We start from the raw sequence: 19,334 nt of genomic DNA, 5'->3' as shown, positions 1-19,334 counted from the left end.
TCCCACACCAGCCCACCCCCAGTGAAATGTGCATTTCTAGCTCCTTATCTTCTCTAATGAAAGGGAGTGAGATGGATGCAGTTGTTTTGTTAAGGGTTAGAAGTAAGAGGGAACAGAATAGTCCTTCTTCCTTGTGATTGAACCAGGCTGTGATATATAAATGAAGAACTGAAATAAAGTCTTTCTTTTTATTAAATGAAAAAACAGTTTCTTGTCATCATTGTTTGCTTGTTTTTCATTTAGTTTTCACTGCATTTCTCATGGTACTTTTAGGCTGATATACATCATCTAGATGAAGACGTGGGAGTTAATTACATTCTTTATATCTTTTCAAACTATTTGATAGCTGTTTTCTGTCACTTTATGGGGAATTATTTCTCCATGTATTTTGGCTTTGTTATGCCACCTGCCTTTTTCTCCTGGGGCAAGGAATCTCTTCTACCACTTAACTAGGCAGAAGCTTTCTCTTGAAAAAGAAGTAACTGGAAGGAGTTGTGTGTGCACCAGGGAGTCCAACTGAGCCACTAGAATTTAGAAGGCAGTCTGCTTAGGGGGAGGCACAGGATTGTTCTTTAAGAAGAGATGAAAATAGGAGTTAAATTCTAGGGTTTATTAAAGGGGAAAAAATAATGCTGCAATGATTTTTAAGCTTCAGTCATTCTTAATTCTTTTTTCAGAACTGGATTGTATAAAAAGTCTGTTAAAATTCATACTTAATGTATAAATATATTCATAATCTTTGTCGTCTAGGATTCTGCTTAGCTTGATGACTGTTCAGATATCTATTTCCACATTCTGTTATGCTACCAGAAGACTTCCATCTGTTATGATTACATCTAGAATTTAAGATTTTTGATAAACACATACTAGCCAAGTCTTGCATTAATTTTCACTTAGACACTTCAGCATTCTTTCCAATGTATCGTTTGATTGCTTCAAACTTCTATATTATTTTCATAATATCCTTGTGAGACAAAGTAGGTGATATATTCCCCTGTTTGTAATTATAACTGGGAAATGTGGAGGATGTCCACATGAAATGCTCCTTACAAGTGATTATCCAATGCCAAAAATTAGGACTCATGCTCCAGTGACCTGGTAATTCTATAACTGTATTCAGTTGGCAGTAGTGTGCAAAATTGGCATACTCTCCTTATCTTCAGTGCATTTAATCTTTCTATTATACTTCCGTTTGAAGTACAACTTCAGTAAATTCATTCCAGTAGCAACTGGGAATGTTCAGACTATCTTAATATGTTTTGTGATTTTTTTTTTTCCCCACTGCTCACTAAGAGCAAAGGGCATACTGATAGCGATCATGTATGTAAAATGCGCCTGGACTTGGTTCGCTGTGAAAAGGACATCTGTTGCATCTCACAGATTTTATCAATGAAAATGAGATTCAACTACTGTACTGTGATTTAGCTTCTTCACCTTCATCTGCATGGCTCTTGTTTTGCAAACCCTAAATCCTTGAAAGGTGACTTCCTCAAACTTCATCTCACCTGCTTCTTCTGCATGGCTCGTGCTGAGAATTTCTGTAAATTCATGTCTCTTGTAACCTCAGAGTAGATATAAAAATTTTAAGCTGTGGAAGAATATTATTTACTGAATAGAAGGGCATTCATCACAACTACTGCAGTTCCCACTAATGGTCAGATGAGGTGGCTAATCCGCATCTCCATGCTGGTGTCAGGAAAGCATCACTTTAGATAAGCAAAAATGCCCCCCTTTGCTCTAGCTCTTGCTATACTTCTATATAACCTGTTTCATTTTAGTGATTTTTTTTTTTTTTAAAAATCATTTTTGTTTTTAATTTTGTTGTTGTAATTGAAGATATTTAAAATCAGTGCCTGACAGTAACTATTTAGTCATGGAAGGATAAATGCTTAGCATCATACTTTGTTTAATAGCCTGCTTAATTATCATCTGTTGTAGCTGTTTGATTTGCATTTGACAGGAAGCCCATGATGGACTTGCTGATCTTTCTCTGTGCACAGTATCATTTAAACCCCTCAAGTTACACAATAGAGTTGATATCAGCAGAAAACAGCCAGATTAAATTCAAACCTAATACACCAGTGGGAATGCTTGAAGTGGAAAAGGTGATTCTGAAACCAAAACAAGTGGATAAGAAGAAACCTGCTCCAGTGATACCAGAGGTGAGGACTAAAATTATAGCGTACTGAGAAACTAGAATTACTATTGTATATTGTATTCAACAACTTAAGCTGATAGATCAGCCTCTTGTTTCACATTTTCCTGTTATTTCTCATCCTCTCACTATGCACCCCTGTGAAAATCTTGTCAATGTACTATTGATGACCTCCTAAAGTAAAAATATATCTTAATTTGTTCTGTCAAGTATCTTTGCTGCCAAAGGAAAGAAACATTACAATATTATTTGAGATCCTATGCCTTAGTGGCCTTAGTGTGCATCTGAACATTTTTGAAGATAGAATGTGGCTGAATACATCCTTCTGCAAATTGAAAATCAAAAACTTGCAACATCTGTCATGTTGTGTACAAGATTATGGACATAAAAAAAATATAGTACCCATACAACCTTGTGAATACACATTCATTTTCCTTTGTTACATGCTACATGGAACATGTTACATGTTTCTAATAATGTTGCCTTTTTTTTTTTTTTTTTTTTTTTTTTTTTTTTTTTAAATATACCCTCAAGAAATCAGGGGCTTTTAGAAGCGCTAAAGCACTTTCTGGGAGTTGCCTAAATCTGTCTGTCCCTCTCTGTCACTATAGAAGAATACCGTGATTTTTTGTTGTTGTTGGTGGTGGTTTTGGTGGGTTTTCTATTTTTGTTTTAATCTATCTAAAGCACTTACATGAGGTTGGGATCCTCTTCAGCTGTCCTTTTAACTTGGTTCTGTGCACACATGTTGTGCAGGTTCTCGTTGCTCATTTGCTGTCTTCTCTAGCTACCTAGTGTGATGGTATGCCATCCTAGTCTGTGTGTGTTCCCTGCTGGACAGACAAATGACTGATGCTGAAGGAGCAGGCTATTTCAAGTGTCCTTTCATTGGGTAAAAAAGGAATTACAAAAGACTTCTTAGTTTCTCTTGTATTGTTACTGAATATATAACATTGAATCTGGCCTAATAAAAATTCTGGTGGTTACTGTAAGACTGTTATGAAAATGCTGGTTGTTTCAAAATTAGTGTAGGATATTTATTGGAACTCTTTTCTCTTCAGCAAACAGTAAGAGTAGTGATAAACTACAAGAAGACACAGAAGACAGTAGTAAGAGTTAGTCCATATTCACCTCTTCAAGAACTCATACCAATTATCTGTAGTAAATGTGAATTTGATCCTTCAAACACTGTTTTACTGAAGAATTATCAGTCTCAAGAAGCACTTGATGTGACAAAATCTCTTAATGATCTTGGACTAAGAGAATTATATGCCATGGATATCAGTCGAGGTAAGAAAAGATATCTTTGATAACTTGTTATTATTGAAAAGATAATTAGATAATATTTCCATAACATTTGCTTTGGTGTGAGTGGGTTTGGCTTGGTTTTATTTATTTATTTATTTATTCTAAAAAAAGAAGGAAAGCAACTCATGAAGAAATTAGTCTCTCACAATTCAGTATGTGCTTAATTGATATGCCACAAAATTGAAACTGGGACAAGTGTACCTTTACTTATCCCAAGAAAAGAGCATAGGTGGCCAAGTACAAAGCATCCTTTAAAAAAAAAGATCCCTTTTTTTCCCCTGCCTTTTCTCAAAACATACCAGTAATGCTGAATTTCCCTTAGCTTATAGAGAATGTGTAGGATTGTAATAAGCTGAGAACAGAAGTATTATAGAAACATAGCTTTGTTCTATAATTTTGAAATATTAGAATACTGTGATAATGCTTTTCAGTGTAATTTGAGTATTGTTTGGTAATTTCTTGTGTAGGTCATGAAGGAACAATAATTATCTTTTTAATTATGGTCCAACAGGAACAGTATTAACTAACTTGCCTATATTTGTGTACACATTCTATTTCCATTCTATTTCTGGTTTTCACTATAGCTGTAAGACTATCTTTATTTTACCATGATTAAAAATACTTCCCAAAGACCAGTTATCTTGAACTGCAGGAGAATGTCAGATTTGGAAATTAGGCCCCTTTTCCATGGAGAAAACCGGAATATTTTTTTTGTCACAGGGAAAAAAACAAAAACAAAAAATACCAACAAAACCTACTGTTTAAATGTGTTGTTTGAACTACGTGCACCCATAGTGAATTATCTTCTTTGTCATCTGACTGCCACTTTCTTCTACAGACTGGCAGTGCTGCCTTTGTGGCATAAACTGTGTGTCATTTGAATGAAGTAACAGCCAAAAATCCTTAGGAGAGAATGCAGGGGGGACACACAATTCCCACAAGACAGTGTCCCACTAGGAAGTTCAGACATTCTACAACTCATTCAATACCAAGTAGCTTAGCATTTCCATTTTGCATACAACTTAAAAGCTCTGAATTTTTCACTTTTTTAATGAAAGTAAATGGTGAGGTGTGCCTTTATATGACAATTTAAATCATGTTTTACTCAGACTATATTTCCATTATATTCATTGCTCTCCATGCAGTCTGCATTGCAGTCTGCATTGTATGCCTTCAGGCTTGCTATTAAATTTTATGTTGCATTGAGTGATAAATATATGCATTATTTTCTTCAGTTATTTTTCCTAACATAAGATTCAGCTTGGTTTTCTGTGTTTGTAACTTAAAACTGCATCCTTCATTCCACTGGGTATTTTCTGTCTTTCTTTTTTGTCTGTCTTGTAGCCACATCACCAGTTGACTTAAACTTGCCATCCTTGAAAGGTAGGCCTTACTGAAATAGGCTGTAAAACTGTACAACTTGCATGACGTTATCATTCTCTCCTGTAATAATATCTGCTTAACTGTGACTTCAGCAATCATCTCTGACCTATCATAAATGCATATTAAAAAAAAAAGTACAAGTGTATATACCCAACTATGTATAAAGTATTTCTGTATGATTTTACTTAGATTGCTTCAAAATTTATACTCGTGCTTGCATTCATCCTGCCCTGTGGTGTATTGCTACTGCCTTCTGTTTGTTACTGCACTTGCATTCAGTGGGATTTCCTTATCGAAATAAAATCTAGTAAAAATTACAGAAAGACAACCTCTATATTTACAAAATGTCGATGTGAATAAGGGCACGTAAAGCAAGATTTGATTATCTTTACTATGACTGCCATTCCAGTTAGATGCGCAGCACCTACCTGGTCTTTCGGTGGTGTATGCCAAGTGGAGGCCTGTACCTGTCCTGCCTTGCTTCACATCACGCTCTGTATTTAAGCTGTTAGGAACTGTGACCTGGGGAGAGCTGATGCTCTTTTCCCTCCCATAGCCTTTTCATATGAGCTGTAGCGTTTGACGAGTGGGATGGGCTGGGGTAAGTTCTGGAGGTATTAATAGCAGCTGAAACTCATCTATTCTGAGCTCTGAGAAAGGATAAGAACACTGATGGTAAGAAACGTTCGTTTTGCAGCTTTTAGTAGAACTATTAGTATAAGTGATTTGTGGTGAGCTTTGTATATTACACCAGAAGGTTTATGACAGGCAGAGAAGAAGTAAGAATGCAGGAAAAATAATCTCTGCAATAAATAACATCTAGAACTCTTGTCTCCTATTTTAGACTCCTATCATGTGTCTGAAAACTCAGATGTTTTAAAAGAGAAAGAAAACAAAGGGTTTTTCAGCTTTTTTCAACGAAGCAAGAAAAAAAGAGAACAAGTAAGATATAAAAGTTCTGCTTATACAAAGCTATAAACATATTCATAGTGATCCATCAATACTGTTGAATGTTCTCCAGAAAGTTTAAGTAACATATAAATATATTTTTTTCCACCCAAATCCCAAGACTGCCAGTGCCCCAGCAACTCCATTAATGAGCAAGCCAAGGCCAACATTTTCCACGAGATCTAGCAGTGTTAGCAAGCAGTATGATTCCAACACTCTGCCATCTGAAATGCCGAAGAAACGGAGAGCTCCTCTACCACCTATACCAAATTCTCAGAGTGCCCCCCAGGAACTTGCAGAAGTCAGGACAGAAGCTGGTACTGTGAAATCTAACAGCCTTGACAGAAACGAACAGGTTAGTAGCGTTTCTTTCACTTCTTCTAAAACAAGAAGTTTAGAGCTGATAACATCAATAACCTTGTTATATATCTGCCTTGAAATTAATGCTTGAAATTAGTGAAAAATAAAGCTGTAGTATTTGCTTTTGAAAATTTTAGTTTGAAAATAACTACAGAAATTGGAAGATGTGTTTCTTCTGGTCTCCTTGCCATATATCCAAAGTAGCTGATCTATTTTGAAAAAGCAAAATAAACTTTTTATATCACAGCTGCATAAGCTCTGAGGACTTTCTTGCTCTTCTGGATGAATAATGTATGTATATTTTTTTACATAAAGTTTACACAGATATTCTCTTTTTTTTTTTTTTTTTTTTGTTTTACGTGGTCTCATGTTAGCATGTTTTGTAATCGATTTCTTTTCCTGTCATTTTTAATGTTTCAATTATATATGATAAAGAGTAGTTTGTTCTTCATGCTACTTGAAAAAGGTTGAAAAAGGTGAAAATCTTGGGAAGGACTCTTAAGAATCTTGTGCTTCCAGCAAGTTAAAGTTTTATTTTAGTGAAATGGGAATACATTTAATTGAAGCCATGAGGTGCTGGATATATATTAAGTTACCCATATACTCATTGCACTGCAGAAATTCAGCCAATGGAATTTGGGGAAAAAATGAGACATTATGCAATGTCAAGATATTACCTCTATTGCCAGTTAGGAATTCCAGTTAAAGCTCAAGACTAAAATTATCATTTTAAATTGAGAATAATCTTTTTTTTTTCTTGTTTCTTTTTTTTTCTTTAAAACCAGAATCTAAAGATGGTCTTCAGTAAATGAGTTTATCTGCATGCTAGAAAGATAAATTATAGAACTAAATTAAATCCCTCAGACTTGCATTTATTGTTTATTACGCTTGGAAGGAAAAGAAAGAAATTTCAAGCTGTGACTTTGTTTATATTTTGATTTGATTGTTTACTGTTGCACAGGACCACAAGAGAGCACTGTTTAACATACATTCTGAATTTGCATATTCTATCTTGCTGAAAAGTTTTAACATTTAGAGACAACTGTTTCTTTTTGTATTCTAATAAAAGGAACTTCGGGGGGGAAAAAAAATTCTGTTGGTTTTGAATCTGTCACTCCATGAAATAACTTGGATTTATTATTTCACACTGACATTTTTTTATTAATCTAAAGTGATTTGACAGAAATTGAATAACTCATGAAAAAGATTCCTTTGAAATGACTCCTTTTTAATTCTGATTTGTTATTACACTGTTTTTATTGTGTATTGCAAAGCTTGGGACCTACGTGTATGTGAAGATTTGCTGTAGTTTGAATTTTATTAATTCATGTAAGATTTCTTTTTGCTATCTATAAGAGCTGCTCCTAAAGTAGTGCTTCCTATTTTATTATGTTGATCAGCAACCTCAGAGTTGGTGTTATGGCAGTAGAAATTGAATCTTTCTGTTGCTATTCCATAATGTTTTGTGGCTACGCAACAAATGGCAGCAGAGGGGCAGTTTGGCAGAATAGCATCTGATATGGAAGTGCATATGAAGCAAAGGTGTGTCATATAATTCCTCCATGAGGGGAAAAAATTGCACCCATTGGCAGTCATTATCTCTTGCTGTACATTTATGTAGACCAGACAGTGGATATGAGCACAGTGAGGTGATGGGTGGTACATTTCAGCAGTGGGAATTGTGATGATAAAGGCAACCCATGTTTTGGCAGCCATGCGCAGCTGTCACACCATGAAATGAAGAGCATCTTGATATGCTCATCAATGAAAATTGGTGGACTGTGACCAGGGAACTGTTCACCGAACTGAATATCAACTTCAGTGCAATTGGAAACAACAATGACAATGCTGGAATATTGCAAAGATTGCACCAGGTGGGTCCCACAGATGCTCCTGGCGGAAGAGAAAGAATACCGTCTGCAAGTCTGTCAGGACCTACTGAACCAATATGAGGCTGAATGTGATAGTTCCCTGGATTGCATTATTAACCTTTGCTGAGATGTGGTAACACCAATATGAGCCAGAGTCAAAACAGCAGTCCACAAATTGGCAATGTGTGAATTTCCTGTTGAATAAAAAGTTCAAGATGCAGCCCTCTGTGGGTAAGGTGATGTGCTTTGGGATTGGTAAGGTGTGATTCTTCCAGATTTCCTGCATCTCAGACAAACTTTCAACTCTGACCTCTGCATCATGATGCTAACTAAGCTGAAGGCTTGAACTTCCATAGTCAGGCCAGAGAAGACAACAACCTTTCTCTTGCAAAACAATAACAGGCCTCGTACCAGTTTGAAGACCATGGAACATATTGTCAGTCTTGTCTGGACTGTCCTACTGTACCTGCCACATAGTCCAGATTTAGTGCTTTCTGACTTCCTTCTGTTTGTGCCAAAGAAGAATGGACTGCATGGGCAACATTTTCCTAGCAGAAATGCCCTCATAGCAGCTGTGGAACAATGGATCACATCCAAGAAGGAAGATTGAAATATCAGTTTTATCTTGATAAACTGTTTGCCTGGTCTTGATAGCAACATGCCGAAGTAGTAGCATTAGACAGCGGTGAAACGAGCCAACTTTAAGGGAATGGTGTTCTCACTGTTGTCTTTCTGCATATTCACAGTGTATTGTAGTCCAATTTCTCATGATAAAAAAAAAAAAAGGCTTTTAATGTTTACTTCCTTCACCTTCTTTGCTTCTCTTAAAAAAAGAAACTGCTTTCTCTTTACGTGAACAGTTGCACTCTGACATGAAAATAAGATTTTTTTTTTCCCGCCTCAGTTTCAGAATGTTTACCAAAATAGTTTTTGAAGATGTTTTCTTACTTTTAGGTGAGAAATTAGTATGATGGCTGTAAGGCTGTAGATTCTACAATTTAGGGTAGCATGAGTTGTTCATTCTTTGCAAGTTGCAGAAGATGACTAGTACAGCTTAAATATGTATTTTTGTCCAGTAATTCCAATGTTAAATCAAAATGGAAAACCTCTCCCTTATATACTGGTTCTAATTTTGGGCAAGGTGGCTCTTGCCAGAAATATGTTTAGAGCTAGCTAGTTTAAACATATATGCAGTCTGTCTGTCTTCTGTTTTCATAAAAGTGGACGCAGTATTCTAGTAATAGCTATTTTTTAAAAGAAAAGCATTTCTTTTAAGTTGCTATTTTTCCTCCAAATGCTTTATTTATAGAAAGTAAATAGTGATGTATTTGTATTTCTTTTTCATGAGTATTTGTCATCTTACACTGTTTCCAGTTACTGTAAAGAAGTATACATAAGCTATGCTTGGATAAGGATGAATGTTTTTAGTCAAAACATGTACAGTTTGAAATGATGGATAGAACATCACAACTGTAGAAATACAGCTAGCTTTTATTTACTCAACTGTAAATCCCAAAGAAATTGAAATCTCCAGTCTCCCTCTTAGAAAAGAAAGGAAAGGAGGAGTTGGTGGAGTAAAATAAAGGGGTTAGAAAGCAACTAAAGCATAAAGTGTTCCTGAAGAGGTTTATTAGTCACTGTCATGGAACAACTTGGAAGATTGCTAAGGAGGATGAGTTCCATACTTCAGAAGTTAGATCAGAAGCTCAGTAAAACAAGGACACGGCAAGCACCATGAGCATTAGGAGTACTTCAGTAGAGCCAGTGCTCACTGTGGGATGGCAATGCTCTGAGCTGCCCTGTTATCTTTTGCTTAAGTTTGCTTGAAGACCATCTGATACCATTTTGAAATGATTTGGAATTGATGTGGATACTGCATCACCTATGTCTTCCATATAAATACCTGACTTTGTCCCCCTTTTGTTTTATCTACCTCTTGTACTAGCGAGTTTTAGAGCTAGGGAAAAGGTGTATGATTCAGACAAATCATGCAAGCGATGAGTAACGTTGGGTTTTTGTGCAGAACACTGTCTACTGTATTTTTCCTAATATATTCTGACATATTCTTCCCCTGTATGGCCTCTTCTAAACATGCTTAACCTTGGAACAAAAGGGGTGCTGGTAATACGAAAATACATACATAGTGACAGTTTTTGCATGGTATGCTTTTAAACACACTGAAAATGCTCCACTCTATTTTTTCCCCTGTACTTAACGTTTTTCTTCTATCACAGCTGCAAACTATTTTATTTGGCTTTCTTTTGCTTTTTTTAAAATGTTAGAAAGGGTCAGCACCATGTCTGCTATAGCCTAGAGAGGCTGGAACACGGGAAGCAATAGTCTCTGTAAGTGTTGGCTTAAGCTGGTGTGGGATTTGGTGCCAAATGCCTCTACATACATTTGAGGCTAAAACTTTTCATATCCATGCTTGTTTTCTCCAGAATGAGGAAGGTGTACAGTGTGAAAAGTAGAAATGTTCTTCTTGTTGTGGAAGTTAAGACAAAAGTGTTCACTCCTGTTTCTCCTTTAATTACTTCAGGGATGCTAACCTAAACTTCAATTAAAGTTCAGCTGATAAAGCACTGGCTTTAGCTGGTATGACAAATGAACGCCCAGATGTACATTCTAAAACTTCGTCAAATATATCTCAATACCATTATTTTTTTCCATCTGTTTAAAGTACTGTTTTCACATTACAGTTTTTGTTAGGGTTTAAAAGCTCTTAATATTCATATGTTGAATAATTCCTTAGAAAATCTGTTCAGCACTTGAACCGTAACTGGAACATTTAGTACTTTATCGAAATCTCTTTGCAAACCGTTTATTTCTTTGAATGCAAAGGGCAGTAGAGAGGCTTATAAAAATCTTTTAGGATCATTTGTGCTCTTATGCTGAGAACATTATTCTCCCCCCTACACATACACCCTTTCTTATGCAGGTGGAACGCTGGTGACATCTGTTTTACTGAGTGAATGAGCATAGAGCTCCATGCCAGCTGAGTCAGCAGCTGAAGGGAGGCTGTGCAAAGCAGCTGAGGGTGCAGACCTCTGAACGGAGCAGAGGGGCTGCAACCTGGAGAGTAGATACCACAAGGAAAGAAACAGAACCAACCCAATGGCAAGACAGGAGATGGTTTAATAATAAAAAACCTTGTTTGTGGAAGTAATATTAAATTTGACATTCCATCCTGCAAAAATTCAGATGCTGAATACTATTAATTTAATCTCCTGTAGAACTGTTTGGGAATGGTGAATGAGAAACTAAATAAAAGTGAAGTTTTCTTCAGCATGAGGCAAACTGCAGTTAAAAGTGGCAGGCAGATTTACAGCTGCTGTCTTTTGGAATTGGAGTGTATTTAGATAACAATTTAAAGATCAGTTGGACTGTTGGAGCATACAAACAGAAGCCTCAATAGGCACCCCATAAGTAATCTTCGTTGATTTCTTTTTTAATGCTTTTGATTATTTGTAAATTAAGAACTCCGTCTTCTGCTATGATAATATGAGGGGATTATTACAGTTGAACATTGGTGGTTAGTATAATTATTTTTATTGTGATTTACTGCAATTTAACATAAATAGATAAGACAGTTGTGCTTTCCAATATAACTTCTGAAAGATAGCATTAGAGAAATTTCTACAAAAGTTCAAGTATTTTAAGTAGAGTAACAAAATCCCATTAGTTACATGTCTAGTCTAATTAAGTATGCTGTTGAAGGAACAGGGAAGGAAACACTGTGTAATTTCTGTTGTGTCTAGCTGAAGGAAGCGTTCTTTCATAATTACTTCACCTACTTATGAGGTTTGTTTGAGTTTTGTACAATGGCCTTAGTAGGTTATAAAGGGAAAAAATTATCTTTTATGTTATACATAATAACTGACTGTTTTTCTGCTGTCTTGCATCTCTATGTATATATTCAGTTTCTCTAGAAAGTACTGTTTTAGTTCATTATTTTATTTTTAAATTGAAGTAAAAAAGTGAGAAACCATCATATGTTTGGTAATAGGTGGAGACTCTCTCTTGTCCAAATATATATTAAAAATACTTCCGGAGAATAATGACAAGAGCTATTTTTCTGTCTTTCATTACTAATAATCATTTTCCACCACGTCTACCTTCATAGGCCCCTTCGGGATTAGTAAGAAAAGGTTCTCTGCCGCTCAGTGACACAGCTTCTGTGAACTCTCTACGGAGGATGAAGCGCAAAGCACCCTCACCACCCTCCAGAACACCAGAAGATCAAAGTGAAAGCAGTAATGAGACTGGTAATCTTTTTATACTCTTTAATTAGGAGGCAACAGAAGGCATGGCAATTTGGCTAAACATTAAAGAAATACTGCCCAATAAGATAAGAACTTTAAGTAAAAATATGAGTGTTAAAGATCTTTGGATTTTAGGGAAATAGTAATGCTACTTTATGAGATTGACTGATGTAGTGTGAAAAACACAAGTTTTAGGGCATACAGATTAGTATCAAATATGCACACTCACCCAATTAGTTATTGTTGACTTAACTATAGCAATTGTTTTTGTGTTACACATATGAGGAGAGAAGATTTGCTTCTCTGCATCAGAGAGGGATTAATAGAGGGGCCTAATTAATAGGAAATGGGCCAAGAAGGAAAAATTTTGTTCTTGACTTTTATAATTCTTTCATTTGATCAAAAAGTCAACTCTCTGAGGTTCAAAAATACCTAAGGTTTAATATTAAAAAACCTGGGAAATATGATAACAAGCACTGGTTACTTAAGAGAAGGTGCATTTCTTGAAGTACTCAGCAGTCTGTAAGATATTAGTTTAACATAGAAATGGAGAGACGATACTTGTTACCTGACGTGTTGTATTTTACTTCTTCAGTAACAGAGTCAACAGAATCAGTCCTTACTGAAGTGGAAGGAAGAGCTGGTGAAATGCAGTCTGAAACAGGTTGGCTTTTTTCCAAATGTATCAGTTAAATGTATGTCATAATAAACCGTTGTAAGTCATAATAATAAATTACTATACTGTAGATACAGACATGTAGATAAGTACATACTAACTTCAGTGCTTCAAATCAATTAACTTTTCAATTGAAAGATGAATAGGATTTTCTATAACAAAGATATACAGTAAATTTTGTATTGATTTCTATGCTTCACATTTAAGAAACTAAGCATCCCCTCTTTATCCACAAGCCAAGGCAGGAACAAGCTAGAATCTTGGTGACTTTTGTATATCCCATAACAAAACATTCAAAAGCTAAAACACAGTCTTGTTTCCAGAATCCTGTTGTGCTGCCCTTAACATGCACAATCTTAGGGGTAGGAGAAAATTTGTGCTTGTTTTTTGGTTTGCATCTGAACAGCCTTTGAAAGCATAAGTTATAAATGTAACTAGCAACTGTATGTATACATAGTTCTTTATAAATTATTTCATTTGTTGAGTACTGTGGAAAAATATGGTAAGTATAGCTATTCAAAATACAGTTCCTTAGCTGCTGAACAGTATTTTATTGTAAGGTCTTGGTTTTCTTGTTTGTACTACTAAGTACTGCTATTGGGAAGTACAGTTCAGATACAAGGTAGAAGACCTCTAGATCCTTTACAATTTTGTAAAGCATTTAGAATAATCAGTGCCAGTGCAATCTGGAAAAATTAGTCTTCTGTATATTTCACTAAGGATGAAATACATGAACACTAAGCATTTGGAACTACATGAGTAGTGTTTGAGGTTCTGTTTTAGTTGATAGGCACTCAAGTATAATAGCTTTCCAGTTAGTTCGTTGGAATTGTCAGTCAAAATGGTGGTTGGAGTGGTTAAGGAAAAAAAAAACAAAACAAAACATAAATGCACCAAAAGAACAAAAAAATGTCATCTGCTTCCTTAGGTCTCTGGTGAAGGGGAAAAAAAAAAGTAGAAAGATCAGTCATCAGTAAATTTGGTCTCCGTTTGTGACATTTAATAGAAACAATAGCAAGCAAACACTTTGAAGGATAAAGTGTGTACTTGATAAATAGAAAGTATTAGCTTCTGTTGTGCATCTGAATTTGAAAATTGTTGAATATTGTTTTTTTAGTTGTAGCAGAAGAAAGGTGGTGAATTATAACTTAGTGAATCATTCTTAATATTTATTAGTACTTAGTTTTCTGTGTTCAAAACCTTATTCATCTACATGGGATGGATCTAACATGAAGAGCAAGGTTATCATTTAATATTAAGCTTTTTTGTTGTTTTCTTGAGCTTGTTTCTGTTTTAAGATAAGTAGATAGAATTTCTTAATTTTCCACAAGTATAATATCTTAAGTGCTGCACAAATAAGCAGTCTTGAGCTTCTTAGTAATAGCTTGATCACTTTTCCGTAGACTTAGTAACCTGTGTTTGAGGTATTTGATTTCTTGTGATTAAATAATTATTGTGTAATATAGAAAGAAATGGAAAAAAAATAATCATCCTTATTGGGTTTAGAACAGTCTGTGTGAGGCTTGAGATTTACTTCCACAGTTACTGACATTTTTCATTCTCTAGTTCTGTTTGTGGTGTCTTGTATTCTTATAATATCCTCTGCCGAAGACTTAGTGCAATGCATTTTCTTTAATGTAGAGATGGTTACATTGCATTGTCTTATTTCTTTTTTTTTTTTTTTTTTTTTTCCTCATGGGATACTACTGCTCTCTGGTGGCATCTCTGAAACTGTCTACAGGCCTCTTTATAAAGGGTCCTTTTAGTACATGCTGTGAGAACCAGTATTTACCTGCAGCCAAATTAATCTTGCAACTCTTGAGTTAATCCTAGTCTGAAAATTATTTATCAAATTTGGGCACTTTTTAATATAGATAAGATAGAATAGTCAGTATCTCTTCAATTGTTAAATTGGATGTAATTTTAGCATTACATTAACTCAGTAGTTTCCTCTGTTCTTGTTAATACTACTTGAAGTGTCAGGGGTCCAGAAGCATTGAGTTTTTGATCAGCTGTGACTAACATTCTCAAAGCAGTTATGTTGCACGTTTCTCCTTTAGCAAGTAAGGAAATTTAAGTTATGAAAGTAGAGTTACCTTCTGCCCTATAAAGAACCATTATGAGTGTTCAGTAAGGGTTATTTGGTGTCTTAGTATTGCATGGCTACCAGCGCTGTGTACATTAATTGGAACTATGCTGCGTAGTTCAGAATAGGCAACATTTGAAAGCAGACTGCACCTTGACAAAACTGGTATGAAGACATCTAACGGAATAAACATTTAAAGAGAATTAATTTGAACATTTGGAATTATAAAGAACAATTTGTTCTCAGTTATATTTTTTGTTCCCCTTCCCAAAGCTTAATTAATGCTTTTTCTTTTTTCTTTTTTTTCTAAGGAAAAGGTTAAATTTTTAAAAAGAAAAAAGCTGAAGATTTTCACATGATTTCCCATTAAACAAATCTCTTGGTATAATGTTCTTGGTTATAGATTCTCTTAAACTTTTCAAGGAGTATACGGCTGAGCAAAACCACTGCCAGGTTTACATGATGTAGTCAGGCTTTCTGGCTGTTATTTGCAAGTGTAAAAAGGCATGGAGAGAAATGTCATTCTGTTATCTGTTGTATTCTTACAGACTTAAAGGATACATGCAGTTGGTAATGCAGTCATCAGGTACTCACAGTGCCATTGTGTAGATTTTAACAATGTTCTTTTAGAACTATTTAAAACTCAGTGACTAATGTTCATAGAGAATCAATTGCACAAGACAAAAGTACAGTTTATGTTATATACATATTTACATAGAGAATACATAGGCAATAAGAGTGCAATGTGTATCCGGTGTTGCCAGAAGTAATTCTTAGTGATATGCTGCATATAAAATTCTAAAGAGAGATTTGGAAACAAGTCATAAAATCCAAACTGTTCATCTGCATGATGTAAATGAAGGATGGCTGTTACACGTCACGAATGAATTCAGTATATAAACACTTCATTCTGCTGCAGCACTGGCAGCCCAGATCTGCTAGTAACAGTTACAGACTTAAAACTGCTAGATGAAACTAAGCAAGACTAAGCAAGTCTGATACTCTGCTGACAATGCAGTACAAAGGGCACTTCATAAAAAAGTATGTAGGATTGGTTTTTGTTGTTGTTGTTGTTTGGAATTATGCATTTGTAGTTTAGATTTGGAAGTGATCCTAGCACAGCAAGGGATGGATTTTCATGTAAGATGAAAATCGGTAGGATCTCCTACCCAGCCAAGCAAAGTTCCCATCCCATCAGTATAAGAATAGAAATTTAGCATGCTAACTTCACCTTTATAATTCTTCTTCAGAGCAAGAATGACAGAGATGACTGCATTGATTAGGCATAAAGTCATAGCAACTCCAGAATTATTCTGTTTGTCTTGTTAGAAATCCTGGCTGTGCTTTATTGTATAAGTCAAGATTCCACAATAGGTTCCACAATTAGATTTCAAATAGTTGTGGGTGAGGGAGGAAGGAAAAGGCCCTTATTGGTTGTGAAGTCTGAAGAAATCCCTTTGATATCAACACATGTGCTTAAGTAATGTGAAAGGACATTCACCTGCACCATTTTGCAATCTTGCTCCTCTTTCCTTGGAAATCTAGATTACCTCTGCACTCAGCTCCATGACATTGGTGACAGTGCTTAGTCTGCAGCTGCAAAGCATTTTTACAAGAGAGCACTATGAAAAACTAAATAGAATTAAATAGTAAAATTTTTGACTTCAGTAGTTGCTCTGCAACTGTGGATGAGATCAGTGATGCCACTGCTGAACTCTAGCTAATGACTGTGCTGGAAAAAGAAATGTTTTTGTTCTCAGTGAAGACTTTTTCCAAGTCACATACAGTTCTCTGTTTTTATTTTCTTTCTTCAGTGATACTTCTGTAGAAATACTGGGTCTGCTGAAGGATAATGTTTTGTACAGTAAAATTCATCTAAGATGTTTTTTATTAAAGAAATATGCTTTGGGTTCTGCCCATTTCCAGGATTGCTTGCTTCAAGCTAGTATTTTGTTTTCAATCTTAGCCTTTTTTGCAGTAGGATTGCGCTTTGAAACTTGCTGATTCAGCCCACTGCTAGGCCTCTATCTAATAGGTATTGATGTATGCAAAGCTAACAGGAATACTCTGCTCAGATCAGAGTGCTTTGCTTATATGTGCCTTTGTTATTTCCAGTAGCTTTCCATGTCACCATATTGCCATATATAGATGAAATTGTAGTTATGTTGTTTGTTTTGCAGAATGCGAGTTGCAAAGCTGAGAGGTTAAGTGTATGGTCTGCCCACTAATACTTGACAAATGTGAATCAGCATCTTGGTGTAGGAAGATTCCTGGCAGGAAAGGAAAGCCGGAGACAGTCCCTCTGGAAATCAAAAATACTAGATTTATTAGCCTAACATCAGTTGCACTGTCCTGTGTGTCCTAAACCAGTAACTAAACTTTTTAAATTATGGTCTAGCTGAAAATTCCATTATTTTTGTGAATTAATGCTTTTCCATGTATTTTTTAAATTTTATTTATTTATTTGTTTTGCACAGGACAGTGCACAAGACTCATCTAAATGTGTTTTGATATCCTTGGGATGATTGTGGGAAAATTTTGATAGTGGTGAACAAGCTTGTTCAAAACATGGACTAAGTTCAGATTTTTAGTTGGACTAAGTTGATTTTTAGTTCTCTACTGTACTTACTCTGATAAAAAGGAACCATTTATTTTAAACCTCATTGGAGAGCTAACGAAAGCTGTTAGAAATCTGTGTGAAATAAACTGCCTGTCTTCATGATATTTGTTACATATATTTTTATCCATACTAATTCAGTTCTTGAATTAAACAAAGGAAAACATTATGCAGAAACAGATGGACAGTGGCATGACAATAATCATATCTTCATCAAAAAGAGATATTTGAAAAAGAACTAATATGAAATTGAAACGGATTCTTTTTATTTTCCTCTTTTTTTTTTTCCCCCATCTTCCCTATATTAAGAGAACTCCCGTTTTACTAAGTCAAACTACTTAAGCTGGCTTCACAGTCCTTTTTTATCTATACACTGAAGGTGTGTTTCCTTTTTTTTTTTTCTCCCTATTCTTTGTGAGTTTAGGTGCAAGGACCTCAGAATACAGCCTGGAAGAAATTGATGAAAAGGAAGAGATGTGTGTGCAGGAGGGAGAAGAAAATGGAAGTATAGATACCGCTCTCAGGACAGGAGAGTCTACTGCAGCCTTCAGCTCTACAGAGGTACCACTGGAAACTGAAAGAAATGATCGTGCTTCATCAGTTCCTGTTCCTGGCACTGTTTCTGTAGACAACTCACAAAGCTTCAAGGAAGAAAAACAAGAAAATATGAGCACAGATGGCAAGTAAGTACGCTTTGTGACAAAGAAAGGAGCATTGGAGAAGGAATGGGGGAGGCAAATAAAATGCAGGGTACTGTTTCATTGTGGAGCGTAGAATAGAGAATTGTGAGAAAGGAATGAACTCAGTATGCTTAGCTTTTGTTGTAGCACATATCTGGATGCAGTAATTCATGAAGCATTTCAACATAAATCACAAAATGTTCTGCTGGCTATTCTGGTTAGACCGTCTTCTCGTTACTACTAAAACACCCTGACTCTGGAACAGCTGAACCCATCTCTAAAACATTTAGCATTATTACTAGAGCACTTTGCTGTGGAGGGGAAGGGAATGGAGTGGAGTAGAATGACGTGGATTAATTATCATTTAAAAGTTCATTCATATAGTTGGTGGAAAACAGGTATATTTGCTACGGTGATCTATTGCTCATCTGTTATCTTGCTCTATGTATTTGTTTGTTTATTTATTTATTTTTTCATCTGTTAGCCTCTTGTCTGGATTCATCTGCTCTCAGGAAAAATAAGGATTCATTAGTTTCCTTAACCTCTCCTTTTTTCTTTCGGTGATGCTGTAACTTTGCCTTGTAGCATTTTTATTAAACCTCTTTTCTACTTTGCAGGTTCCCAACATGATTTAGTGCCTGGTTCAAATCAGTGTTGATTGTCCTAAGAAGTCCCATTGTGTTAGTGTAATTTACTATTTATGTGTTTCCTGGGGCAGCTGAACTGGCTACTGTTCCCGATTTAAATTGCAAGAATTATTTCAATTATTATACTGAAACCAAAATGTGTGAATGCTATAGTAGCTAGAAACTTTGAAGATAATATAGAAAGCTTTGAATGTCAAGGGTCTTTCTGTCAATGCAGAGCAAAGTTGGTCTTCGCAAATTCTGTGGTATTCTGTCCTGAGTGCTGTGCCAGTTGTTTGGCTGTGTCTGCTCAGTGAGGAACTATGAGGTGGCTCCTCAGCCAAGCGTCATTTTAAGTTCTC

General features: G+C 35.5%; 1 protein-coding gene across 2 annotated transcripts in view; it reads left to right on the top strand.

The window, feature by feature from the left end:
- The window catches only part of COBLL1 (cordon-bleu WH2 repeat protein like 1), a 75,008-nt gene that overhangs the window by 46,025 nt on the left and 9,649 nt on the right, over positions 1-19,334 (top strand). Inside the window, exons 3-10 of one of the 2 annotated variants that reach the window (XM_042874395.1) lie at positions 1,961-2,162; positions 3,217-3,445; positions 4,808-4,846; positions 5,691-5,788; positions 5,916-6,149; positions 12,149-12,290; positions 12,883-12,951; positions 18,091-18,349. In XM_042874395.1, the coding sequence (XP_042730329.1) occupies positions 1,961-2,162; positions 3,217-3,445; positions 4,808-4,846; positions 5,691-5,788; positions 5,916-6,149; positions 12,149-12,290; positions 12,883-12,951; positions 18,091-18,349 (1,272 nt within the window). The remainder of the gene's footprint in view (positions 1-1,960; positions 2,163-3,216; positions 3,446-4,807; positions 4,847-5,690; positions 5,789-5,915; positions 6,150-12,148; positions 12,291-12,882; positions 12,952-18,090; positions 18,350-19,334) is intronic. The other variant, XM_042874396.1, reaches the window with a different exon arrangement.

Source organism: Lagopus leucura, unplaced genomic scaffold (genome assembly GCF_019238085.1).
Source record: "Lagopus leucura isolate 7727_CA_CO unplaced genomic scaffold, USGS_WTPT01 Super-Scaffold_100012, whole genome shotgun sequence".
In the NCBI taxonomy this organism is placed as follows: Eukaryota; Metazoa; Chordata; class Aves; order Galliformes; family Phasianidae; genus Lagopus; species Lagopus leucura.
Note: the sequence above shows the minus strand (reverse complement) of the source record. Positions and strands in the feature narration are given on the sequence as shown.